Source organism: Loxodonta africana, chromosome 21 (assembly GCF_030014295.1).
Source record: "Loxodonta africana isolate mLoxAfr1 chromosome 21, mLoxAfr1.hap2, whole genome shotgun sequence".
In the NCBI taxonomy this organism is placed as follows: Eukaryota; Metazoa; Chordata; class Mammalia; order Proboscidea; family Elephantidae; genus Loxodonta; species Loxodonta africana.
In genome coordinates, this window is record NC_087362.1 from 30,071,198 (window position 1) to 30,096,249 (window position 25,052).

General features: G+C 56.1%; 2 protein-coding genes across 5 annotated transcripts; both read left to right on the top strand.

Annotated features, from left to right (window-relative positions):
- Positions 1–5,203: 5,203 nt before the first annotated feature.
- Positions 5,204–13,629, top strand: MVD (mevalonate diphosphate decarboxylase). 2 transcript variants are annotated; one of them, XR_010318821.1, is made up of 10 exons: positions 5,204–5,336; positions 6,901–6,971; positions 7,696–7,810; positions 8,121–8,267; positions 9,435–9,634; positions 10,219–10,293; positions 10,434–10,652; positions 11,105–11,220; positions 12,043–12,428; positions 12,901–13,629. XR_010318821.1 is itself a non-coding variant. In XM_064273667.1 (10 exons), exons 1-10 carry the CDS (start codon positions 5,267–5,269, stop codon positions 12,979–12,981), a joined length of 1,203 nt encoding a protein of 400 aa, XP_064129737.1. In that variant the 5' UTR covers positions 5,204–5,266; the 3' UTR covers positions 12,982–13,629. The 2 variants fall into 2 exon arrangements, 1 of the variants encoding a protein (XP_064129737.1); XM_064273667.1 differs by having other exon boundaries at positions 12,043–12,151.
- Positions 13,630–15,357: 1,728 nt separating this feature from the next.
- LOC100666572 (cytochrome b-245 light chain) lies at positions 15,358–24,984 on the top strand. Of its 3 annotated transcripts, none has more exons than XM_064273669.1 (6): positions 15,358–15,459; positions 19,774–19,843; positions 20,429–20,503; positions 20,951–21,034; positions 21,754–21,835; positions 24,595–24,984. In XM_064273669.1, the coding sequence occupies exons 1-6, from the start codon at positions 15,402–15,404 to the stop codon at positions 24,814–24,816; spliced, it is 591 nt and encodes a 196-aa protein (XP_064129739.1). In that variant the 5' UTR covers positions 15,358–15,401; the 3' UTR covers positions 24,817–24,984. The 3 variants fall into 3 exon arrangements, with proteins under 3 accessions (XP_064129739.1, XP_064129740.1, XP_064129741.1); XM_064273671.1 differs by lacking the exon at positions 15,358–15,459 and adding an exon at positions 19,536–19,640; XM_064273670.1 differs by lacking the exon at positions 20,951–21,034.
- The last annotated feature ends 68 nt before the right edge of the window (positions 24,985–25,052 follow it).

Consider the following 25,052-nt stretch of genomic DNA (forward strand, 5'->3'; position numbering starts at 1 on the left):
CTTCCTCTCCCACGCCTTTAAACACCCCAGCTCACAGGCTTCCCTCTGGCAGACGGTGGCAGCTCTTCCTCACTATTTCCCCTTGTCTCTGCTGTTGCCCCCTCCGTGGCTCTCAGACTCACGTCTTCCACCATGTGGTTTCCTCGTCGCTGTCCCAAGCCTGTGGCTGGTCACCCTCCCTGTTCAGAGGCTCCTCGTTCCATGCCAAATCTATGTTCTCAAGACTAACGCCTACACGTACATCAATGAAGTGCAAGGAACTGAAAACCTAGAAATAAAAACCTCGTCACTGCCATTCCTTCTGCGCTTGTTGTTATTGTTGTTAGCTGACATTGAGTCCTTGTGATCTATAGGGTTTTCGTGGACTGGTTTATGTACTGGCTGGGAATCGAACCCGGGTCACTACAGATCAGTTTGCATTCTCTAGAATTTTTATAAATGGGACTTGGCAGGACCTTTCCCTCAGCCTCCACCCCCTCTGGCCTTCCCGAAGCCTCAGACTCCTGGAATTTCCACCTCCAGGCCCTGTGCAGTTCTGGCTCTTCTCTCCAGCCAACTGTTGCAAGAATCTGTCTGGGCATCCCCCCGCCTGCAGGTGGTCCTCTGCTCAGTCTACCGAGTCACAATCATCCCTCTGAAAACGGAGTGACTAGTAAGTCATTCTTCCCACTCAGAGCAGCCCTGTCCTGACTGCTTCCCATCACAGGATTTACATCACCTTCTGGTGACTAACTCCTGTGCCTGGAGCATCTCTGGGTCACTGCCACGGGCTGTGTCATTACTCACCTTTTACAAGGTGTCTCATCTCCATGACTGGGCAGACAACCCCCGAGGGCAGAACCCTGCCTGCCTCGTACCCACCTTGGAGACGGGGATTCCGAAAATGCTTGCAAATAAGCACAGAGGAGCAATGATAACTTCTGTAATGTTTACAAGACAGCAGAAAGCTGGACAGCCTTCTGTTCTGTGATTATGTAAAAAAGTTATACAGATCTTCCCCTCATGAAAGAGAAGAAGAAAGAACTTTGAAAAGTTCACCAGTACGAAGCACAGGACCAACCTCACTCAGGCCTAGGTCATCACCAGCCACGACCCTCCGTGTCTCCCCATTCCCGTGACTAAACCCCCTACCCTGTGATTCCCTACCTCTCCCAGGTTCTGGCAGGTGCCTCACAGCTGAAAATCCTCGCCCCAGCCAATGTGCTGTCTTTTCCTTTGCCCCGGATCTCTATGACATTGAATTCTTCCTGTAAAGAAGAGAGCAGTCCCCGTTGTACGACTTGGAAGGATAGTCAGTCCTGATCAATAAACTCTAATTCAAGAGAGGGAAGACTGGGAAGGAGGCCACAGAGGGGGCGCTCAGGGGGCTTTCCAAGAACGGCAGTGTTTGGTTACTTAACTTTGGTGGTAGCTGTGAGTTCGTTCTATTACGCCTCGAGTTAATACATAACCTGCATTCTTCTACATGCATGACACATTTCTTAATGAACAGGGAAATTCTTCAGAAGCGGCAATGGTGGCTCGAGGAAGAATGAAATATGAAGAAGAAATGGGGTGGTGAATGTTAATTGGTGGCGATTTCTGGGAACTTGGTCCAGAAAGAACAGGTGCCATCTCCCTGTCTCAGCAAATGGCCTTTCCTGAGGATCAGTGGGGTCCAGTGAGAGCTTACGGGGAACCTGTTAACTGTCACCTGTTCTAGGCCTGCCCCACCCCAGCTCCTTCCTCTCTGAACAAAGAACGAATGGGAATGGCTGTAGAGTTTCTGTAGGCTTTTGCCTCTCCACTCCTCTCTTTAATCTCAGATGCCTGGATGAAGAACCAGGCAGCAGCAGTAAGCCCTCGGGGACTGTAAAGCAGGACCTGGGACCGTGCACTCCGGTGCCCCCTGCTGACCTGTCTGCAGACAGCCAGGGCTGCGAAGGCCAACACAGAGGGTGAGGAGAGCTGACCACCGCTGAGCTAGTCCGCCCAGACACCCGCACTGGGCCAGGGCCCCTGCCCTGACCAGGGCCCCCACCATCAGGTCACGGATCCCAAACTAGACCAGGGCCCCCAGATCTTCCCCAGAGACCCTGCCTCCTTGGTTCTTCACACAAATGTACCCATACTCAGCAACGTTCCACCACGAGGCAACACCTGATAAATGTTTACTGAGTGAATGTAGGTTCCCTCAAATTCTTCCAAGCTTGAGGCACGAGTCAGGCACAGGTGACCTCAGGCCCGGGGTCACCCTTGCCTCCGGTCCCTGATTTGGTTTGGTGCCTGATAAGGACACACAATGACCCTCATTTCTGTCTAGAGCATCAAGTTCTCAGGTGCGTATCAGCTGCTGATAAAACCTTCACTGATTACGTGCTTCTATGCCCTGACCCTGCACTAGGAAACGTATGAAAATCTGCTTTGGTACTTTTATTACCACTGTAGGTGGTGTTACTCCCATTTTACAGACCAGTGAGCTGAGGCTTAGGCAGTTAAGAAACTTATTTACACACAGAGCCCATGCGCTTTCCATTATCGTCTTTACAACTCAGTGGGGTCTTCAGATGGGCAGGTTCCCCAACAGCATCCCCAGGAGCTTGCTAAAATGCAGACTCTCAGGCCCCACCCCAGACCTGCTGAATCAGAGCCTATACTTTAGCAAGACCCCTGGTGACTCACGGTCATATGAAGATTTGAGAATCACCATCCCACGCTTTCTCCCATCTCCAGAGGCAGGATTATGGGAGAGATTTCATGCCTGGAGCAGGAGGGTCTCCTGGATATCCGTTCTTACTATTTAATCCTGAAACTGCAAACTTGGCTTCCCGTCTTCCTGGTACCTCCCACCTTTGAAACACGTTATAACTGAACACGTGAGAATAATGTGGGGGGTGTAGTTTAAAGTTTCTATCCTCTGGTTTGCCACCACCACCTTCAGGTGGGCAACCCAGTAGGCACTAACCCCCACAACCCACTTGATAGAAATCTGGAGATAGGAAAGAATGTTTATTCCACATTGTTAGTTAACAGAGAGGGCACAGGAACAGTTCCTTTCATACATGAGGGTTGGCAGTCCAGGAGAGCTGGGCCCCAGGTGTGGACATGGGGATCTTCAGCCAGCCCTCATTATGGGGGCTTGTCATCCAAGGCTCACTACTAAATAAGCTTTCTGCTGCCCATACACACGCCGTCAGACACACTCCTGCCACAGACTCAGCTGTGAATATGACTGACACAGTACAATAACGAAAACAGTGAATACCGATTTAATTGGATACGGAGGATGGGAGCTAAGCAGATGGTTGGGAGGTGGAGGTGAATTTCTTATTTCTGCTGAGTAGGTCATCATTAGATGACCTCTGAAGTGGACAAAAACGAAATAACATAAGCATGTTCTGCAGAAACATGGAGAAAAAGAAAGGATTTGAAAGCAGCTGCCTTAGCTGAGCAGAAAACTGGGGATGGGGGTAGGGTAGAGGGCTGCTAATTGCCTTTTTGTAACCATGTAGATGTGATACTTTGTGTTGTTGGGCAGGGTCCAGACCAGTCGATTCTGACTCATATCAATGCCACAGAACAGAGTAGAATGGCTCCATTTTTTTTTTTTTTTTTAATCTTTACAGATCACCAGCTCTTTCTCTGGAAGAGCTACTGGCTGAGTTCAAACCACTAGCCCTTCAGTTACCAGCTGAGCTCTTAACCATTTTGCCACTAGGGCTCCTTGCTTTGATCATAAAACCAAAAAAACCCACTGCGATCAAGCTGATTCCAACTCACAGCGACCCTATAGGACAGAGTAGAACTACCCCATAGGGTTTCCAAGGAGTGCTGGTAGATTCAAACTACCAACCTTTTGGTTAGCAGCTATAGCTCTTAACCACTACGCCATCAGGGTTTCCTGCTTTGATCATAGGTAATGATAAAAGTCACCTAGCTAATATAGGTGAAGCACCTAGCACAGTGCCTGGTACAACACAGAAATAGTTTGTGTGCTCCTTTTCATCACTGCCACTGCAGGATATAAATTACCTAGATTCACCGTTACCTGTAGTTCAATCCTTTCCTCCTGAGACTGTTGTCTAAAGCAATCCTCCAGAGTCTTCAAAAGAAGTGATGTTGTATGCGACAGAAAACTGATAGCAAGAAAAATTAAAAATACCCACCATCTGAGATACAAATCTAAGCAACAGTAAAAGACCATTTCTCCCCTAAAGACTGATAATCCATCGGTAAGCTGCGGGTCTGCACCTCCACCTGGGTGATGGGAGTGTAACAATTGATTCTGTCCACAGAAGGCAACTTTCCACCACTACCGATATCGCTGAATGCACGTACGACGTGGCCCAGCAATTCCACTTTCAGGAAATTTTCCTACAGAAATACCCACATTTGCACAAAATGTGTGGAAAAGCATGTTTATAATATCAAAACCTTGGTAATAACCTAATTATCTATCATAAGGAACAGGTTGAGTAAGACGTGGTGTTCCCAGATGACAAAACGAGGGAGCACTTTTCTCCACTGAATCGGATGGTCTCTAAGAAACACTTAAGTGGAAAAAGCAAAGTAGGAAGCACCAATTTGCTGGTATTATGCATAAAATGTTGATGAAAAGATACACAAAAAATCGGTAACAATGATCGCTTCTGGGGAAGATAACTGGGTGACCGCCCAGGGTGGAAGCCTTCACACCGCATAATCTTCTTCTGAAATCCGATTCACTGTAAAGCTAAAAATAAATTTACAAAAGGGGCGGGGCTGAAAAAGTCTATCTCCGATGCGTGTAATTCATTAGCAGGGGAGCCCCAGCCAGCACTGGTTGTTGGCCCAGGTGGGCGCGGGGGGACCTGGGGTGCCGGGGGACCCCAGGTTAAATGCGCCAGGGAGGCCTCATGCAGCCGGGAGGACCCCTGGGTGCGAGGCCCGAGAGCCCAAGCACCCAGTCCCGCTTCACTCGGAGCCGCACACACCACGACACCCGGTAACTCGCGCTGCGGAACCACCGAGGGTCTGAACCGTGTCCACCGGAAGTTCATCCTGCGCGCAAACCCTGCGCCTGCGCAGACCCAGTGCGCCAGTCGGCGAAGGGCGGGCCCAGAGTCGGCGGCTCATCGTCCGATGCGGCCCATTGGTTGAGAGGTGTAGTGTGGGCCGGGCCCGCCGCTGATTGGACAGCGCGCGGGCAGCTGCGGCCCATGGCCCAATCGCGGAACGGCGCGTGAGGCGAGGCGCCTGGGGCCCGGGGCACCCCGCTGCTGCGGGCTCAGACGCCTGGTGTGCAGTCATGGCGTCTGAGAATCCGCTCACGATCGTCACCTGCACCGCGCCTGTCAACATCGCCGTCATCAAGTACTGTAAGTAGCGGGGCTATGTAGACGCCTGGCGGAGGCCGGGGTGCCCAGACGAGGCGGCAGGGAGCGATCCGGGCCCCGAGCCTCCCCGGCGCCCCCTCACTGGGGGTCGGCCGTGTGCGTCACCGCGCAGGTGGGTGGGGGACAGGAGGGTGATGGCTGGGTGGGTGGGAGCCGGGGTCAGCCTGTCCATTCGTTCGCGCTGCAGGTGGGTGGGGGCCGCGTGGGTGGGAGTCAGGGAGTGGGTGAGGGCTGGGTGGGCGAGAACATGGGTCAGCCTGTCCATTCACTCACCGTGCAAGTTGGTGGGGGCCAAGTGGGTGACAGCCGAGTGTGTGGGGGCTGAGGTCAGCCTGTATATTCACTCACCCTGCGGGGGAGTGGGGGCTCGGCCAGAACAGTGTGGGCTGCACAGAGATGCGTGGGAAATCGAGTGTGGGAGTGCTGTGGCCTGGAGGCTGGTGGTGCCATGTACTATTACTGTGAGTAGTCATAACAACCGTTGCTATTTGTGGATGGCCTTTTGCGAGCTAGATGGAATATTACTTTTCACACCATCATCTTCTTTAACTTCACAGAAACCCTGTAAGTCAGGTCCTATTAACCTCCCATTTACAGATGAGGAAACTGAGGATCAGAGCAGTCTAGTCACCTGATCCGGCATCCAGCCAGAGGTGGTGGTGCCAGGCGTCAAGCCCGGCCTGTCCCACCGCTCCACTGTTGGAAGGCAGGGAGGTTGGGAAATCAGTTTTGGACATGCCAGATCAACAGCCTGTTTCCTTCTCTGAGCAGGGTCCTTAGACAGCTCCAGGGCTGACTTTCCCTCTTTCTCTGCCCAGCTGGGCCAGTCCTTATTCCAGGAGGACAGGTTGGGGTGGATCTTGCTCAACACCACCTGCTCCCACTGGCAAGCTGCCCAAAACAGCTGAGCTATCACCGTGGGCCCCTGGCCTTTTTTTTTTTTTTTCGGGATTTTATTTCAGCATAATTGAAATTCACATGCAGTTGTAAGAAATAGTCCTTTGTACCCTTCACTGAGTTTCCCTCAGTGGGAAAATCAGAAAACCAAATCTGTTGCCATTGAGTCGATTCTGACTCTTAGTGACCTTATAAGACAGGGTAGAACTGTCCCATAGGGTTTCCAAGAAGCAGCTGGTGGATTTGAACTAAAACTATAGTACAACGTGGCAACTGAGATAGTGGCATTGATACAGCCAAGATACAGAACAGTTTATCACCACAAGCATCACTAAGGTCCCTGGGTGTGCAAACAGTTTCCACTTGACTACTAACTGAAAGGTTGGTGGTTCAAACCCACCCAGCAGCACTGCGGAAGAAAGGCCTGGTGACCTGCTTCCATAAAGATTACAGCCAAGAAAACCGTACGGGGCAATTCTATTCTGTAACACACATGAGGTCACCAAGCATCATAAGGGCAAAATGTGACCTGCCTGCCCCAGAAGGAGAACTTAGATGTCAGTGTGAGGAGGGAGGGGGCTGGCTATGGGGAGTGAGGTGCTGCTGGGCTGGGAGACTGACGGGCTCTGCTTTTGGTCATCCGCTCCAGGGGGAAAGCGTGATGAGGAGCTGGTCCTGCCCCTTAACTCCTCCCTGAGTGTCACCCTGCACCAGGACCAGGTGAGTGTGGGCAGGGATGGCGCCATATGGACATGTGCAAAACTGCTCTCAGCAGCTGGTGGGGTGACGGGCTCAGCAGTGAAAACTGTCCCAGCCAACCACAGTGTTGTCCTGTCTCTGTAGCAACGTTCCACATGCACACACTTGCACACCCCAGGGTCTCAGGTCTTATCACACACTCGCACATAAAAACAAAAAAACCCACTGCCATCGAGTGGATTCTGACTCATAGCACTCACACGTAGACACCATTATACACGTACATGCCCCAGGGTCTCATCTCACACATACAGTATGTTCACGCTAACGGATACACACACATACACACCATTATACTATACACACATGCCCCAGGGTGTCATCTCACAACACAATACACACATGTACATAGCAATAAACACAGACACGTACATATGCACCATTATACATATACACACTTGCCTTGGGAGTCTCATCGCATACACACAACGCCCACGTGCACACCAATACACACACACACACGCGCCCCCCAGGGTCCCCTGGGAACTCCTGGCCTTCTGTGTAGAACATGGCTCTGCTGTGGCTATCAGAACCCACCCCACCCCACCCCCATCCTCCAACCAGGGCCGTAACTGCCCCTGAGGCTGACCTGAGGGGCTGTGGGGAGGAAAGTCCTTCCCAGCAGAGAGGGGATGCTGGGCTGGACTCCCCTTCAGCCCCAGAGGTGACCCTGCTTCCTTTCCAGCTAAAAACCACAACGACTGCTGCCATCAGCAAGGACTTCAAGGAGGACCGGATCTGGCTGAATGGCACAGAGGTGGATGTGGGGCAGCCGCGCCTACAGTCTTGCCTTGGGGAGAGTGAGTCTGCACGGTTGTGGCTCCCCTTCTTCCCGCCCTCGTTCTGGGCGAAGGTCCAGTGCCCTGACCCAGTGGTAGCAGTTTATCCTCAGTTTCCTCTCTCACCGGACTTCCTGGAGCTTCGGGCTGACTGAGGAGCCTTGTTATCACTGGGAGGGTCTGGGACCTGGGGCTTTTCCGTAGCAGGCTTGTGTGAAAATCTGGGGGCAGAGGTGAGTGGGTCAGCTGGACCCGTGCCTCCTCCTGGCCTGAGGGTATGCTGGCTCCACCCATCACCGGGTGCTGACAGTGTCCCTGTCTCGGCCTACAGTCCGCCGCCTGGCCCGGAAGCACAGAAGCACAGATGATGGGGACACGCCACCCCTCAGCCTCAGCTACAAAGTGCACATCGCGTCAGAGAACAACTTCCCCACGGCTGCAGGCCTGGCGTCTTCTGCTGCAGGCTACGCCTGCCTGGGTGGGTACCACAGAGATTCACGCAACTGTGCAGCAGCAGAGAATGCTCTGTGTCCAGGGAGCCCGGCCAGCCGAGAGCCATTCCCTCCAGGCCCTGTCCCCTCTCTCAGTTTGCCGGTCTCTCCTCAAAGCACATGTCTGAATGTTGAAGTCTTTTGGTAGTGCGTATGCCAAGGCTTGCTGAGTTGTATGGAACAGAGACCCCTTTAAGCTAAAACAGGTGCAGTTTCTTGGCTCATGAAACCACCATGAAGTCCAAAGGGTGCGGCTGGCTTCAGCCACAGCTAGGTCTAGGGTCCTAGCAACATCGTGAGCAATCTCTCTCTGTACATCTGAGCTCTGCTTTCTCTGCTTTGGGCTAACTGTCCAGCAGGGCCCCCTCCTCCCATGTGATGGCAGAGCTGGTCACCAGCAGCATGAGACTGGTGGAGAGGGGCACCTCTCACCCTGTAGTCCCAGCAAAAATCCCAGGATGGGAATTATTGGCATAGTTTGCATCACATGACTGTCCTGGGTGAGCAGACCTCAGGGTGGGCTCAGCCCCTCTGGGGGCATGTGGACTGAGAGGGAGTGGGGAGGTGGTGCCAGCAGAGAGCAGGCATTGTGCACCTGCGTTCCCCAGGCCCCCAGTGCTGCCCCATAGTAAGCTCCCTCTGTGCCTTGTCCCTGCCCCTGATGATTTTCCAGACTCCCTCCTCTCCCTCAAACCCAGCTCAGGTGTCCCCTCCTCAGAAAAACTCCCTCCAGCCCCTTTACAGCTGCCTCCCTTGAGTCCCCCAAGGGTTTGAGACTCCTAAGACAGTGAGCCCTGAAGACCTGGGGCTGTGCTTTGCTCCACTTTGTAGTCCAGAGCAGGCACTTGGTGGATGATGGCGGGGTGGAGGGGTGGATGGATGGACAGATGGATGGATGTATGGATGGCAGATAGGTAGATGGATGATGGCTGGAGGGTGGGTGGATGACAGATGAGTGAGCAGGTGAGTAGATGACTGGTCAACTCCTAAAGCTGATGGCCAGGCAGCTCAGTGGTCTCAGCATTTGTAGGTCACCTGCAGGGCGTTGGGGGGTGTCTAGGTCCAAACATCTGGACCTATCCTTGGTTGTGCTGCCCGCATGGCCTCAACCTCCTTGGCCATCTCTGAGTCCCCCTACCCTCCTGTGCCTACAGCCTACACCCTGGCGCGAGTCTACGGGGTGGAGGGTGAGCTCTCGGAGGTGGCCCGCCGCGGCTCAGGTAGCGCCTGTCGGAGCCTGTACGGCGGCTTCGTGGAGTGGCACATGGGGGAGCGGGCCGACGGCAAGGATAGCATCGCCCAGCAGGTGGCCCCTGAGTCACACTGGCCAGAGCTGCGCATCCTCATCCTCGTGGTGAGTGAGCCTGGGCGAGCGCTCAGAGACAGGCTCTATCTGTTGTCTGGGAGGCAGGCGGTTATCACAGCTGCACCGGCTGCAAGACCACTAGTGAAGAGAGACCCCCTTGAAAAGCCTCAGAGCTGATCCCAGGCCCCAGGGCACTGCTCCCTGGTGAGAACCAGGAGGTGCTGGCGCGGGTTGCCACCTGGTCAGCACAGCCCATACCTGCTATATTCACCCCAGCCGAGGGGAGACCTCCTCCTGCCCACATGTGCAGAGCCCCCACCAGGCCTCCCCTCAAGCCCCAAGGCCCAGCTGTCCGCAAGAGCACAGCCTCTGCTTCCTCCTACTGCCTTGGCCAGGTGCACGTGTATGGAGGGCCAGTCCTGAGCAGCAAACTGTGGGTGTGCACCTCGCTTCCTGGCCTTGGCCGACTCGGGGTTACACAGGGGGCTGGGGGTTCTGTGTTCCAGCCCTGGAGCCTGAAGACCTGGTGTCTTCTCTGCTGAGACTTAGCTCCTCTGGAGCCATGGTGGGGGGCAAGTTCAGGGCCCTTCGGGGCATGGACACAGGGCATAGGGACCACCTCTCCCCTGCAGGTGAGCACAGAGAAAAAGCTAACTGGCAGCACAGCGGGCATGCAGACCAGCGTGGAGACCAGCGCTCTGCTCCAGGTGAGGCGGCAGTGGCGGGAGGGCCGGGTGGTGTGTCTGGCAGAGAGGAGCCAGTACAGTTGCTGCCTAAAGGGTAGAGTAGGCTCAAGCCCTCTGTTAGGAAACACACACCTTGCTGGAACATGCCTGTTGTCCTGCAGTTTCGGGCCACATCAGTGGTGCCAGCACGCATGGCTGAGATGATTCAATGCATCCGCGAGCGGGACTTCCCTGGCTTTGGGCAGTTGACCATGAAGGACAGCAACCAGTTCCACGCCACCTGCCTGGACACTTTCCCCCCCATCTCCTACCTCAATGACACCTCCAGGCACATCATGGACCTGGTGCACCGCTTCAACGCGCACCATGGGCAGACCAAGGTAACGTGGTTGGGTCACCACATGGGGGGCACCAAGGGCCCCATCTTCTGGCTCCACCAGGCCCGAAACCCACCACAGTGCTGCTCACTGTCCAGCTGCATACCCAGTAAAGAGTGTGCTGTAGCTGCAAACACAGCAGGCCGGAAACCGGAGGCTTACAGAACACACCCCACCCTCACAGTGCACAAAGCACGCTGGTGTTTCTACTTGATCCTGTTTTGTTTCGCGTAAATGGCGTCCTAACAGACACATTGGTTGCGTGACCCGGTAGGGCTGCAGCACAGTTTGGGCGCAGGGTAGAAGGTTTCTTCCTCTCACGCGTTACCGGGCAGGGGTCCCATGACACAGAAGCAGTGCTGCCCCCTCTGCTTGGTTCAGAGGCCCGGGGGCAGCTCAGTCGGGCAGAGCAGGTGGGTGCCATGTAGACGGCCAGGCTGACCAGCGCGTTCCAGGTGGCGTACACGTTTGACGCGGGCCCTAATGCTGTGGTCTTCACTCTGGATGACACTGTGGCAGAATTTGTGGCGGCCGTGAGCCACTGCTTCCCCCCGGAGTCGAATGGAGACAAGTGAGTGACAGCCCTGTCCTCCCTTTTTGGCAGAGCGGGGTCCCCTGCCAAGAATGGGGAGTGGGTGGCATCCACAGGCCAGGGTTCTGAGCCAGGTAGGGGGGCTGCAGGTGGTTGGATGTGGCGGGTATGCCTCCTGGTGACTGTGATATGTCTCAGGGTCCCATAGGGAGGACGTGCCACTGTGCGCAGTTACCAAGGGTCCACGTGGACACCATGGGTCCAGTAGCCTGGAAGCCCACACACCTGCCCCCGCCCCGAGTGGCTGATTTTATCCCACTGTTCCTTTACGAAGGGAGCCCACACGCCTGGCCACTTAATGAAAAGTGTCCTGCAGCCCCTGGGTTTCCTGCTCACCATGAGAGCCAGACCTGGGCAAGCTCCCCAGTGCTGCCACCTCCCGTGTGTAGGTGTGTTCCATTGGGCCCCACCCAGCATCCCAGGCACAGCAATGTGACACCAGTGACTGGTTTCATGCCTTCCCGCTGTCTCAGTGGTCCCTTGTCCTCAGGAAGGACAGAGCTTGCAGGAACCTTGAATCTGCTTCCTGCCTGGCAGTGTGGGGACAGGGGTGGGGGTGCCTTCTGTCTGATAATTGGGGCAGTGCTGCCTTGTAGGGTGGGTGGCTGAGAATATCGGTCTCCTGCACCATTGCCCTGACGTTTGCGGGTCTCCCTCTTTTGAGGAGTGCAATGATGACCACGGGTGAGAGGCTCTTTCTCTCATGCCGTGTTAGCCCACAGGGCCTGACACAGCCATGGGCCAGGGTGCCCAGAACCTCTCGAGGGGGAGGCCCTCGGTGACCCACCTGTCTCTACCCAGGTTCCTGAAGGGGCTGCCAGTGAGGCCAGTCCCACTGTCGGACGAGCTGAAGACCACACTGGCCCTGGACCCGACTCCCGGCGGTGTTAGATACATCATTGCCACGAAGGTAAGTCCAGGCTAGGGAGGCCGGTGTCCGAGGCTCAGGCTCCGTGGGGCTCCCCTCCAACGGGGAGGTGCTTTGGGACTGGCCGGCTGGGAGGAGGATCACACTGCATATGACACCAGTGGCAGCAAGAGCAGCAGTGCAGAAGCAGCAGTAGTTCCGCTTTCCTGCCGACCAGGGCGGCGGTAGTTCTGCTTTTTCGCTTTCAGAGTGCCAGATAGGATGTGGTGTGTTTGCTCCCCTGCTCAGACCCACCTCGAGGGGCGACAGATAATCTCAGGTGCTGGGAGGGAGGGGTGTGATGAGAACGCAACATGGCCGTGGCCTTGGGGAGGGACAAACTCAGGGACAGCAGACAAGGGGGCAGCTCGCTGGAATGAGTAGTTTCCAGGACGGGGCTGGGAGCCACCCTTGGGGCCCCCTGTGACTTGTCCTCCATCCCTGGGTCTGGGTGAGGGAGGCGGGTGACTAGTGCCACCCCAGGAGCTCCCAGCAGGGAAGGGGCGCAGCTCTGCCCAGAGGAAGCTGAGGGCAGGGCTCACCATCCAGGTGGGGGGGCCCCTCCTCTCTGCCTAGCTTCCTACCAGGACTTATTGGGGGAGGGGCAGCTGGAGGGGGCGGGGCTCTTATGTTGCTCTGACAGGTCTGTAACCTGCTCCTTAACAACCTCCCAGCCCCCAAAAGACAGCTGGAGCAGGTGGGATGGGGGTGCTGCTGTCACCCCAACCTGACATTGATTTCTCTGCCCCCAGGCGGGGCCTGGACCTCAAATCCTGGACGACCCTCACCTTCACCTCCTGGGTTCTCATGGTCTGCCAAAGTTCGCCGCCTGACCACCTTGTCGATGGGCTGTTGTCTGGAGCTGGGAGCCGCCAGTGTCTGAGCGGGCCTGTGGGCTTCTGGGTGGCCACTTGGCTCTGGAAGCCAGGGAGCCTGTTGGGACAGCAGCTCTGCTCGAGGCAGTGAGTGACCACCCGCAGCTGTGCAGGCTCCTGGCACAAGTCCCTCACTACTGGGTGCCAAGATGGGAGTTGGGATTGGGGTGCAGAGACCTGGTGGTGGGGAGTAAGCCCAGCCTGGTATGACCGCAGCCTCATGTGGAGAGTTTGCTGACCCTGTGCTGGGGCCCACGTGCAGCTCCGGACGCAGCCAGCCTGTAGCACTGACATGGCCGGACCTGAGTTTCCCAGCAGTGGATGACCAGTGTGGTTCAGGGATCTGCCCAGGGTCTCAGGAAACCTCCAGGGCCCCTTTTGAGGCTGACAGGCTCCCTGCTGAGGCTTGGGGCCCTGAGCTTAGGCCCACAAGGAGGAGCCCTGTGGCCTAGAGGGGTTCCCCTGCTAGGAGATGTGGGTGGCAGCCCCCCCATGGAGGGGAAGGTGGCTGCTGAACCACGGGAGTGGCAAGATAGATGCCAACACGTATGTAAGAGCCACAACCGCCATATGGCCTGTCGACGAGAATAAACTCAGTGTCACCAACCCCTGGCCTCAGCTCTCTTCATTGGCTTCGGAGTCATGGGATTTGCCTGAGGGTCACAGAGCTGGAAAGGCTACAACTCTCCCGGGGCACTGGGGCAAGGGTTCCTTCATCCCTGGAGGAGGGCCAGTTGTAACACATGCTTTGTTCCAGAAGAAACGGCCTTCTTTCTCAGCATGGAAGATAGGTGGATAAAGACCTCGCTGTTCAAACCACCTACCTATATACAGTGAGCTGAAGGTTTAAATGGAAGCGATGCTGAACCCTGGACTGCACAGCCACACCCCACCTTGGGAGGCCCAGCTGCCTGGCTGTCCACCGACAGGACCAGGAGATTCTCAGAGGCCCCCACCACTGGCAGGCCATGCCCAGTGCTGATGCCTGCAGGTACCAGTGCTGACAGGCAAGGGGATGAGGGTGGGGATGTGTCAGAATTCCCAGTCTCTGCACACAGGACAGGCTTGGGTTTTCCATGGCCAGAGCTTGTGGGGACCTCAAATCCAATTGCCCTCCTTTCCCAGGGTCAGTCACTGGGGTGCTGCTAATGGCTTCTGAGACCCTCTTATTTCCACCATCAGGTTTTCGATTGGGCCTCTGCCCACTGGACTCCTACTTGCTGCTTCTGTTTCTGATATCAGCCATGGGAGAGGTGGGGTCACTTTCCCCCAGACAGTAGGCACTCCTGTCCCCATGTCCTTGTCACTGTGCCTACCCCCTGCAGCTCAGATCTGGGAGCCTGCCCAAGGCTGTGACCGTGAACAGGGGTGGGGGAGGAGGTGACAGGGTTTTCCCATTTTGACACACTCCCATGTGACTGTCTTAAGCCGCCTCCCTGAGTTGCAGAACAAAGCGCTACAGTCTAGGACCCAGGCCCCCGCACTGCACTAGACTGGGAGGAAGTGGGGGTCACCCTGGTGGAACCTCTGGTCCCAGCTGCCAGGCGTCCCCAGCAGCTGCTGCTGTTAATAACAGACGTGGGGAAGGGGACCCATTAGCCCAGCAGCAAGGAAGGGCTGTGGGTGGCCTGGTGTGGCTGCTTGCACCGGCCCTGTGAGAAAGGCCTGTAGTCAGGCAGCCGAGTAAACTCCTTAAAAGCCCTGACACTGCTGGGTCTTCAGCGAGATGCCTGCGGGATCCTCCGTGTGGCGCTCTCAGTCCTAACACACACACACCCTGGTCTGACACCGCCACTGGTGAAAACGCAGAGTCGGGGCTGCCAACAGCCTCTTTTGTCACCGCAGCTGGTGATCCTTGAGCAGTCGGAAGCTTCGTAGTCCGGGTTAACGAGGCCAGGGCCCAGCGCAGAGCAAGTGGTGGACGAGGAGCTGAAGGAGGAAGTGGGGCCTCACCGGGAGGAGACCTGAGCGCAGGGAGCTGGCCTGGCCTGTCCGGGGCGTGGAGGCCTGAGCGAAGCTGGGGGCATTGAGGGCTCCCGGCGGCTGTGCGCTCCTGTCTGTGCAGGGCTCCTCACAGTACAGGGCTCTGGCGAGCACAGGACCCCGCGCAGGGCGCCCACGGGCCCCACACACAGGCAGCCCTCAGTCTTCCTGCTCCGGGCCTGAGGAGGAGGGAGTGGGGAGCAGGGCTTCTTGGGCCGTGACAGCGCCAGAGACTCGCGCCAGGCCCGCCGTCGGCCTCAGTTTCCCTACTTGACCAATGGGAGCGTGCGTTGTGTCGGGGGGCGGGGCGGAGCAGAGCGCAGAGCAGCGGGGCGGGGCGAGGGTGGGATCCCGGGGCGTGGAACCGCGGGGCGCAGAGCGAAGCCGCCGCCGCCATGGGGCAGATCGAGTGGGCTATGTGGGCCAACGAGCAGGCGCTGGCGTCCGGCCTGAGTGAGCGCGGGGGGCTGCGGGGTGCGGGCGGGCCTGGGCCGAGACCCTGGAACGGGGGCTGGGTAAGGGGAGGCAGAGACCCCGGGCTGCGGCCCAGGGAAGGGGGCTGGAGGCGGAGCCAGGGTGAGTCCGGGCTGAGGGGAGTCAGAGGCTCCCGCTGCTGGCCGAGGAAGTGGGCCCCAATCCCCGGGGTGGTGACTGGAGCTGGGGATGGGGAGCCAGGGCGTTGGGGAGTCCAGAAACCTCGGGCTGCGTGCCGTGCAAGTCGGGGCTGGAGATCCCAGGCTGCGGCTGGCGAAATGGGGCTGGAGCTGGGACGTCAGAAACCTCGGGCTGAGGCCGGGGAGGGAGGGCTTCAGGGACCCCAGGATGCGCCGCAGCATCTCCCCTGCTGGTCAGTCTGCCCCCTCCACGGCTCTGCCCCGTTCGGACCTCGGTCCCAGGAGAGGAAGTTGCAGTCGGGGGAGGAGGCGTTTCTGCTCTTGTGGTTTCCGGGGAGTCACCACCCAGCCTGGGTTGGGAAAACCCAGCCTGATGACCCATCCCTGAGACCCCCAACCCCAGCGGGGGGCTGCGGCCTGGGGTCGAGAAAGGCACCCTCCCTCGGAGTCAGTGCAGTAGGGAGAGAGGCCTCTGGCCTTGTGGGGCATCTTGTAGTTCCAGGGGCCCCCCGGCCCAGCTCACTCACTGACTGGAGGTTGTGCTTCTGGGGGCTGTCAGCAGGGACAGAGGTGGCCCAGGAGGGGTGGTTGGGACTTTGGTCTGAGGCAAGAGAAAACTTCTTGAAGCGCCTCCTGCCTCTGGGGATGCTCCTTCCCGCCACCCATCAAGCTACTCCCCAAGGACCTGCTGCCCTTCACCTGCACCCCTGGGACGGGGTGTGCAGGAGGAACTTCGGAAGGGTTGGTGGTAGGGAGGGTCCCAACCCCTCACCACTCGCTACTCACCTGAGACTCTGCCCTGAGTCCCTGTCACCAGGGGCAGTGCAGTACCCTCTCCTGGCAGCCAGCACTTTATGATAACTTTGGGGTGGGGGGCCCAGCAGTCTGCTCTGTTTCCAGTGGTCTTCTCCCTTTTGAAGTTTGGAGTGGCTGGGATTCTATGCGTCAGTTCAGATGATACTGCTCCCCTGGGGAGTGTCACCCCGGGCCACAGACTGTGAGGTCTGTTGCCCTCCAAGCCAGCTATGTCCTCCTTCCTGCCACAACTCACCAAGCACCTCCAGGAAGCAGGTGGTGACAGAGAGACCTGGGTTCTAGTCCTGTTAGTGTGAATGTGATGGTCATAGCCACCCATTTAGTGCAAATACAATGGTCACAGCAGCCTCATTTAGTGATAATATGATGGTCACAGTGGCCCCATTTAGTGCGCCCTTACTGTGCACCAGGTAGTTTCTGTTCTTTGCCTCCTCGACGTCCTCTGGACTGTAAGGTGGTACTAGTCTCAAGTCCACTGGCAGACAGGGACGCCGAGGCCTAGGGAAGTTGTAACCTCTGTCTCGGTTGGCTGCAGGTCAGTCTCCCAGGGCCCTTCCAGCCAGCTCTGCGCTCCAGCCTCTTGCTGACTCCTCTTCACTCTCTGTGTGAATTGTAGCCACACAGCACCACTCAGGCCCGATGGAGCCCCGTTATTCGCAACTCCATTAAACCACCTTCTTTTTATCCTAGAAAATGCCATTATATCAGATCCTGTCACTTCCCTGCTTAAAACCTTCCTGCGACTTCCCATCGCGTAGAGTAAGAGTCAGCTTCTGACCACTCAAGCCCCCGCCTGCCTTCCCAGCCTCCCCAGCCACACTGGCCTCCTCTGCCCCTGGCTCTCCCGAGCTTCTCTGTGCCCCAGGGCCTTTGCAGACGCTCTCCCTGTCTGGAGCATCCTGGCTGTCCTTTACAGTCCCTTCTCAGCTCAGCACTGGCTGCTCCGACAAATCTTTCTGAGCCCCTGCCCCCTTTCTGCCATGTCCCCTGTCCCCGCTCACTACTCTCTGAGGTTGATTTCTTTCCCCGTACCAGACGGTAAGCCCCCTGAAGGCACAGGCCTCTTCCGCCTGGCCCACTGCCGAGTCCCCAGCCCCTAGAAGACTGTCTGTGTGTCATAGGTGCTCCCTAATGTTCGCTGGAGGCCAGACTGAGTCCTCATGCCTCCCTGTGAAGTCAGTCATGGTGTTGCCCTCCCCTCCCTGACCCCTGCTGGTGGCAGTAGCAAAACTGAGGCTTAGGACATGACACCCCCAAAGGTGACAGTCAACAACATGTTGACTGAATGCATGAAGAAACCGTCCTTTCCTTTCCAACACACAGAAATGCTGATAGACAGATGGAACAAGTTAATGTGTAGGCGAGCTCAAAACAAGAATAAGAAGTCTGCAGGGAATGGAACCAAGTGAGGCTTTAGGATGGTGAGCAGGGCTGAAGTCGGGGCCCCCTGGGAATCGGCCACAGAGGGCCTGGACTGGACCCTGTGGGTGTCAGGGCCTCTGGTGGGAAGGGGGCTGAGCTGGGCTTCATGCAGGAGGCCAGAAGGGCCACTGCTACATGGAACAGACTAGACAAACCTCCCCCAGCCCCTAGAATCAGCAGAGACGAGTGTTCTCTGCCATTGAGGCTCTAGGCGGGAAAAAGTCACAAGACAACAACCCTAGAAACTCAGGCCTGTGCTGTGCATGGTGTGAGTGCCGAATTTGTCCTGCCCTTGTACAAGGACTCCTGACCAAGACACTGAGATAAACCAGACTCAGGACCAGAGAAGCCACAGGGCCCCAGCAGAGACACATATGGAGGCTTCTACCACACAGGTTAGGAGGGACAAGGTAAACGACACCTGGAGAAACAGCAGACAAATCTAAACGTGAGCTGGTGCACAAGATGTTTTAAAAAGTCCAAAAAAACCAAACGAGTTGTCATAGAGTTGACTCCGACTCATGGCGCCCCCTGTGTGTCAGGGCAGAACAGTGCTCCACAGGGTTTTCAATGGCTGGTTTTTCAGATGTAGATCAGCAGGCCTGTCTTCTGAGACACCTCTAGGTGGACTTGAACCGACAACCTTTCGGCTAGCAGACGAGCGCATGAACCATTTGCAGCACCCAGGGACTCCTTTAAATTGTGGTCTGTTCATACAACAGAGTGCAACTCAATAAATAAAAGGATGAGCTGGCCCACAGCAGCATCAAAGCAGAAGGAAGGAAGCCAGAGGAGTCTTCCAGCACTGAGAGGAAGGGGACATGAGGGGACGTCCTGGGTTGGTTAGAGAGCACAGGGGTGTACACATGTGGAAAGTCATCAAGCTTACGCGTGTATATTTGACTGTGCATGATTGTACTTCAGGAAGTGACTGGGGGGGATGTAGCGATAAGTGCTTACAAGAGGCACACATGAAGCAAGAGCACACAGAGTTGGAAAAAAAGGGATGGAGGATCTAACAAATACGAACCTAAAAACCAAACTCATCGCCATTGGGTCGATTCCAACTCATAGCGACTCTATAGGACAGAGTAGAACTGCCCCATAGGGTTTCCAAGGAGCACCTGGTGGATTCGAACTGCCGACCTTTTGGTTAGCAGCCATAGCACTTAACACTGCGCCACCAGACTGTAGAAATATCAGTGTTACTGTTAGTTGTCGTTGAGTTGATTCTGACTCTTGGCAATCCGTGTGTGCAGAATAAAACTTCATAGGGTTTTCAAGGCTCTGACCTTTTGGAAGCAGATCGGCCTATGAGTGGGTTCAAACTGCCAACCTCTTGGCTAGTAGTCAAGTGCTTAACTGTTTGTACCACCCAGGGACCTTCAGAAATATCAGTAGCAGGTAAAATTTTGGTGAAGGTGAAAACGTTGATAAGAAGAAACAGCAATGCCATGTAATAAAAAGGAGCAATCCACTGGGAAGAGACAGAAACCAACCGTTAACGATAGTCTTTGGATGCATAAAGCGTCCAAAGCAAAGACGCAGACTGTGCGGTGTGGAACCTAGGCTAGCAGCTCTGAGCCCCAACCCCTCTCCTTACCTGGTCGCCTGTCCTCTCAGCTGCCTCCCTCCTTCACCAGTGAATAGTGGCTCAATCCTCAGCTGTCAGCTGAAATGTCACCTCCTGGGGGAAGACATCCCTGACCTCCTTAACTCAAGCTTTTCACCATTATCTACAAAAACGTCTGCACCCTCCTGGGTCCCTCTTCCTGGCCAGAGGTCAGCAAGCATGTAGGCGGATTAAAGGGCAGCTCTGTGGTGAACCCGTGGCCCCGAGGCGGGAGGAGGGCACTGTGCACTCCAGCCCCTCCCTCAGGGGCTGCCTGCTAACCTGCTTCTTCTCTGCCCGCAGTCCTTATCACTGGAGGCATTGTGGCTACTGCCGGCCAGTTCACCCTGTGGTACTTTGGGGTATACTCCATGTATCCTTGTCTGCAGCTGCCACCGCCAGCATGGGCGGACAGGGTGGGTGGGAGCTGGTAGGGGGCAGTGGAAGCTGGGCTCTGGCAAGGGCACAGGCAGTGGGCTTTGGCAGGTGATGCTATTGCCCCCGTGGGCATGGCACTTAATAGTTTGCAGAGTGCTTTTCATGCCTGTTCTGCTTAGAGTCACAGCTCGGGGGAAGCAGGGCCCACTTTGCAGCGTGGGAAGTGGGGCCCAGAGCAGCGAAGGGACCTGCCTGCATTCACATAGGGTTAGCAAAGCCTTCCCCCATGCCCAGGGAATGGGTGGCAGTGTTATCGCCTCCGAGGGCAGGCACCGGGACTGGGCCCTGTCCTCCTCCACCCTGCCGGGCCCAGCCGTTATAGCCCCTGTGCACCCACCACTAGAAGCCAGAAACAGGCTAAGGGGCCAGAGGGCTCAGGACGAGGGGTGAAGGTCAAACCTGTGTTCTGGCTGTGTGACCTCGGGCAGTGGCTGTACGTCTCTGAGCCTCTTAGGTCTCCATGGGCAAATGGGGCTCATCATGCCCCCAGGGCCAGGCTGTTCCTTAACCAAGTGCTTAGTGCAGCAGGAGTCCTCGTCTGCCTGCTGGAGTACCCCCGGGGGAAGAGGAAGAAAGGCTCCACCATGGAGCGCTGGTGAGTCTCCCTCCTGTGGCGGGTACATCGGGACTCCACCAGGGGTCCTGGGATCCATCCAGGGGTTCCAGGGTCCATCCTGGGGGTCCATCTTGGGGTCCTGTGGATCCGTTCTGGGGTCCTTGGGTCCACTGGGGGTCCTGGGGTCCATTTGGGGTTGTTGGGGTTCATTCTGGGGGTCCTGGGTCCATACCAGGGATGCAGAGCCCAGGCAGAAGTCACCGGGGCAGGGCAATTGGCCAGTAGCGCCTTCAGGAGCCCGCTCCCTTCCCTTTGGGGCTCCAGGCACCAACCCATTCTTCCTTCTGGGCAAACTGAGGCTGGATGCCTGCCCAGCTTCTGCCCTGTGGTTCCTGGGATAAAGAGGCTGGGGTAGGGCCGGGGGTGTCCTGGGTGGGACAGGTACTGACCCCACTGTCTGTCCTCCTGGCCCTCCCCCCTGCATAGTGGACAGAAGTATATGACGTCTGTGGTGAAGATGTTTGGGCCCTTCACCAGAAATTACTACTTCCGGGCCTTCCTGCACCTTGTGTAAGTCCCCACCTGTGCTCCCTGCCTTGCTCTAGGAGGTCTTGGAGTAGGCCCCCCTCACTGGCTTAATGGCCTGGGCAGGAGACCTTGGGCCAAGTCAGACCCCCTCCCTGCCTGGATGTTTTTCTGAACAAAAACGCAGAGCTCAAGCTCTGGGAGAGGTTCCCGAAATCTCTTGTCAATTATCTATTGCTGTGTAACACTTCACCCAAACTCAGTGGCTAAAAACACTAACAGTCAAGGTTCTGGGGTTGGCTGGGCTCAGCTGGGTAGTTCTCATTTCTGAGCTTGGTTGGACTCAGCAGGACAGTTCTTGGTTCTGGGGATGGCTGGGTTCAGCTGAGCAGTTTTTGCTGGTGGGCTGGCTGTCATGTGGTTGCAGCCTTGAAGGCTTTGTCACTCACATGCCTGGTGGTTAATGCTGGTCTGAGGCCCAAACGCCCACATGGGGCCTCTTCACAGCTACTTGGGCTTCCTCCCAATGTAGTGGCTGGGTTCCAAGAGTTAGTGTCTTGCAAGGTACAAGTCAAGGCAGAAAACAGCTCAAGGGGCCAAAACTGAGGGGCCAGACTTTGGCAGGGCTGGACGTTCCCTTAGTCTGGGGTCCCATGGGACCACACATTTCTAGTTCATTTTGTCCCAAGATCTCTTGGCCTCTGCCCCAAGACTGGGTCTTCTGACCCCTTTCTGATTGCCCTTCCTGATGTCCCCTGCCCCAGGCTGTCCGTACCTGCAGGCTTCCTGCTTGCCACCATTCTCGGGACTGCCTGCTTGGCCATCGCGAGTGGTATCTACCTGCTGGTGAGTGGTGTCCTCTCTAGCCAGGCCCCCAGCCACCCCACCCCTGGCCCTTGACAACCTCAACCTCTCAGCTGCTCTGCAGGCTGAGCTTAGGCCCACCAGAAGCTCTTGAGGTCCTTGCTGTAGCCAACAGGGTCCTGCATGTTGGCTCCTGTCCTGGTGAGGACATCTAAGGTGTGCTGGACCCTTCCCCATGTTTTCTTATTCAGTAGGCACCTGCAGGGCGGGTGCTGAGCCCCCACTGTACAGATGAAGATATGGAAGCTCAGGGAGGCACGAGGCTTGCCCAGGGTCACACAGCCAGCCAGGGGCCCAGCCTGGGTTTGGATCCCTTTTATCAGGCTCTTTCCTCATCTAGACCATTTTTTCTCCAATGTTGGGGGCAGGGGTCAGGACCTCCTGGGGGAACTTGTTAGCAACACAGATGCAGACAGTTGAGTTTGCCTGAGACTTACGGAAATGACTTCAAGTTATGAGAAAACCCATGTGATAAAGCCATTTTCCTAAGAGGATAAGGCTGGATGAGTGACTGTGATCACCTCTGGATGAGGTCGGACGACATGGGCTGGGGAAGCACAGCAGTTCCCGCCTCGGGGCGAAGCCTTGGGGTTTCCCTAGGATGCCGGGGCAGAGAGGGATGTCAGAGACCCTCCATTGTGAGTCGATTTGTCTTCTTTTATCCTCAGAGCCCACCCTTCACCCCTACTCCAGAGGAAGCTGTTCTTGTGTGTCTGGCATGCATGTTTTCTTTCTCTGTGTTCTTACGAAATGTGTAGTGTGGTTTGTGCACTCTTTGTGTTTATATAAATGGAGTCGTGTTTCCAGTCTTGATGACTTCTGCACGTGTCTCTCCGCTTTCCAATTCCTTACTGTTGCTATGTGCACTGCTGTTATTCTAGCATCTGTGGAGCCCCCCACACCTCACCTCTGCACCCTCCCAGGACCACCCAGTTGCCTCCAGCTCTCCGTGGCCACATGCAGCCCATCCCCTCACAGACCTGAGTGTGAATGTCCTTGAGTTAAGCTCAGAGCGGAACTGCTGGGTGGGCTTAGGCCCTGCAGCCTCTGTTGTGTGATGTCGTCTGGTGCGCCAGGCCCCACGCGCAGGTCCATCTCCCACTCGGCCTTCCCAAGCTCTCCACAGCTTTGGCAGTTTACCAGGCGTAAGGCTGACAGGGCGGGTGATTTTGACTTACATTCTCTGATGAGTTATAAGCGTGTCCACTGCTTCGTGTTCTGTAATATATGTATTCTTTGTGTTCCATAATATGTGTAATATATGTATTCTTCTCGAAGTTGCCTGCTCTTAGTCTTGGCCCATCTTTCTATGCACCTTACTGCCTTTCTTTTGTTGGCTGGCAGGAATTCTATGTACATTTTAGCTATTAATCCCTTGTGGGATTTAGACATTGTCTCTTCTCCCTTTCTGTTAAGGGTTGGCTAACTGTGTCCATGAAGGTCTTCCTTCAACAGAAGTACAGAAGTTTGTTTCTTTATTTGCTTTATGGTTTGTGCTTTTTAAAAAAGCCTTTTCCTGCCCCTAGGTCATAAAGATATGTTGCTACATTTTCTTCTGTCAACTTCATCTAAGATAGAGTGTTCTAGCTCTTAGGTAGTGGAGTCACAGATATTCACTTTATTATCACAGCCCATTAAAAAAAAAAAAAACCTAACCTGTTGCCGTTGAGTCAATTCCGACTCACAGTGACTCTATAGGTCATAGTAGAACTGCCCCATAGAGTTTCCAAGGAGCATCTGGTGGATTTGAACTGCTGACCTTTTAGTTAGCAGCCGTAGCACTTAACCACTAGGCCACCAGGGTTTCCAATCACAGCCCGTAGCGTGTATAAAAACCTGAAAAACCAAACCCATTGCGGTTCAGTCGATTCCGACTCACAGTGACCCATACAACAGAGTAGAACTGTCCCATAGGGCTTCTAAGACTGTCATCTTTATGGAAGCAGACTGTCATATCTTTCCAAGCAGCTGGTGGGTTTGAACTGTGACCTTAGAGTTAGCGGCAGAGCGCTTAACCACTGCACCACCACAGTTCCTTATAGCCTATATAATATGTATTTTTGTCTCTATCAAATATTATGGATACACATTTAAAATACCCATTCCCAGGTCCCCAGCCTGTTGAGTTGGAGCACCTGGGTATGTGGCCCAGGAGTTTGCATTTTTAGTGTCTCCCCAACACCCCCCCACCCGACCCAAAGTAGAATCACTCGGGTACTCTCTTTCCTGCCCCCTGAAGACAGGCACTGAGAGTCTTATGCAGAAGTGCCGGGGCATCCGCTGGGTCTAGGTAAGGGCTGGTACAGGGTGAGTGGGAGTCGCTCATCAGGGCAGAATGGGGCCCTGCGCTCCCTGGATTCCCCACCCCCATCGTGCCCTTCGAGCTGGCCGGCATTTGTGAAAACTGGGCCTGGCCTCCCTGTGGCTCCGACCATAGTCCTCGGTGACAAGACCTGGGAACCCCTTAGGCCTGGAAATTTGCACCAGGAAGTGGCCTACAGGGCTGTTCCGGAACCGCCCCCCCCCCATTCCCACCTGCCTTACCCCCTCCCCGCCCCCATGTGAAATAGTCTGGCTGTGGTGTCAGGAGACCTAGTCCGGCTGTGTGGCCTTGGGCACGTCATTCAAGCTTTCTGAGCCTCAGGTCCTCCATCTCTAGTGCACCCAAGTGCAGGTGACGGTGGGCGGGTGACCAGCGAGTGTGGGTAAGGGGCGGCTCCCAGTGTGACCCTCCCCCACAGGCCGCCATTCGCGGCGAGAAGTGGATCCCCATTGAGCAGAAACCCAAGGAGCGACCGCAGGTCGGCGCGACCATCAAGCAGCCTCCCAGCAACCCCCCGCCCCGGCCCCCGGCCGAAGCCCGCAAGAAGCCGAGCGAGGAGCAAGGGGAGGACGCGGCGATTGGAGGCTCCCCGGGCGGCACCCAGACTAACCCCATCCCCGTGACCGACGAGGTCGTGTGACTTCCCCGCGCGGCCACCAGGTGGCGCCCGCACCATCTGGCAGTAAATGGAATAAAGGCATGGCGGGCCTGGGCGTCTTCATGGGGGCCCGGTGGGCGCGCACCTGGGATTGTCCACCGAGGTCCTGCAGTGTCGCCCCCCCGCCTTTTCTTCCTTAGCAGAACCACACGCAGTGTTTCGTTTTCATGAGCAGCAGCCTTTTCTTTCTCAATGGCACATAAAATTACAGGCACCAT

Bases quoted from the DNA above. Each gene is read 5' to 3' on its own strand.
- LOC100666572 (XM_064273669.1), top strand. From the start codon at position 15,402: ATGGGGCAGATCGAGTGGGCTATGTGGGCCAACGAGCAGGCGCTGGCG. The intron at 15,460-19,773 runs GTGAGCGCGGGG...CTCTGCCCGCAG, and splicing joins GGCGCTGGCGTCCGGCCTGA to TCCTTATCACTGGAGGCATT. The intron at 21,035-21,753 runs GTAAGTCCCCAC...CCCCTGCCCCAG, and splicing joins CGGGCCTTCCTGCACCTTGT to GCTGTCCGTACCTGCAGGCT.
- MVD (XM_064273667.1), top strand. From the start codon at position 5,267: ATGGCGTCTGAGAATCCGCTCACGATCGTCACCTGCACCGCGCCTGTC. The intron at 5,337-6,900 runs GTAAGTAGCGGG...CATCCGCTCCAG, and splicing joins CATCGCCGTCATCAAGTACT to GGGGAAAGCGTGATGAGGAG. The intron at 7,811-8,120 runs GTGAGTCTGCAC...CTCGGCCTACAG, and splicing joins ACAGTCTTGCCTTGGGGAGA to TCCGCCGCCTGGCCCGGAAG.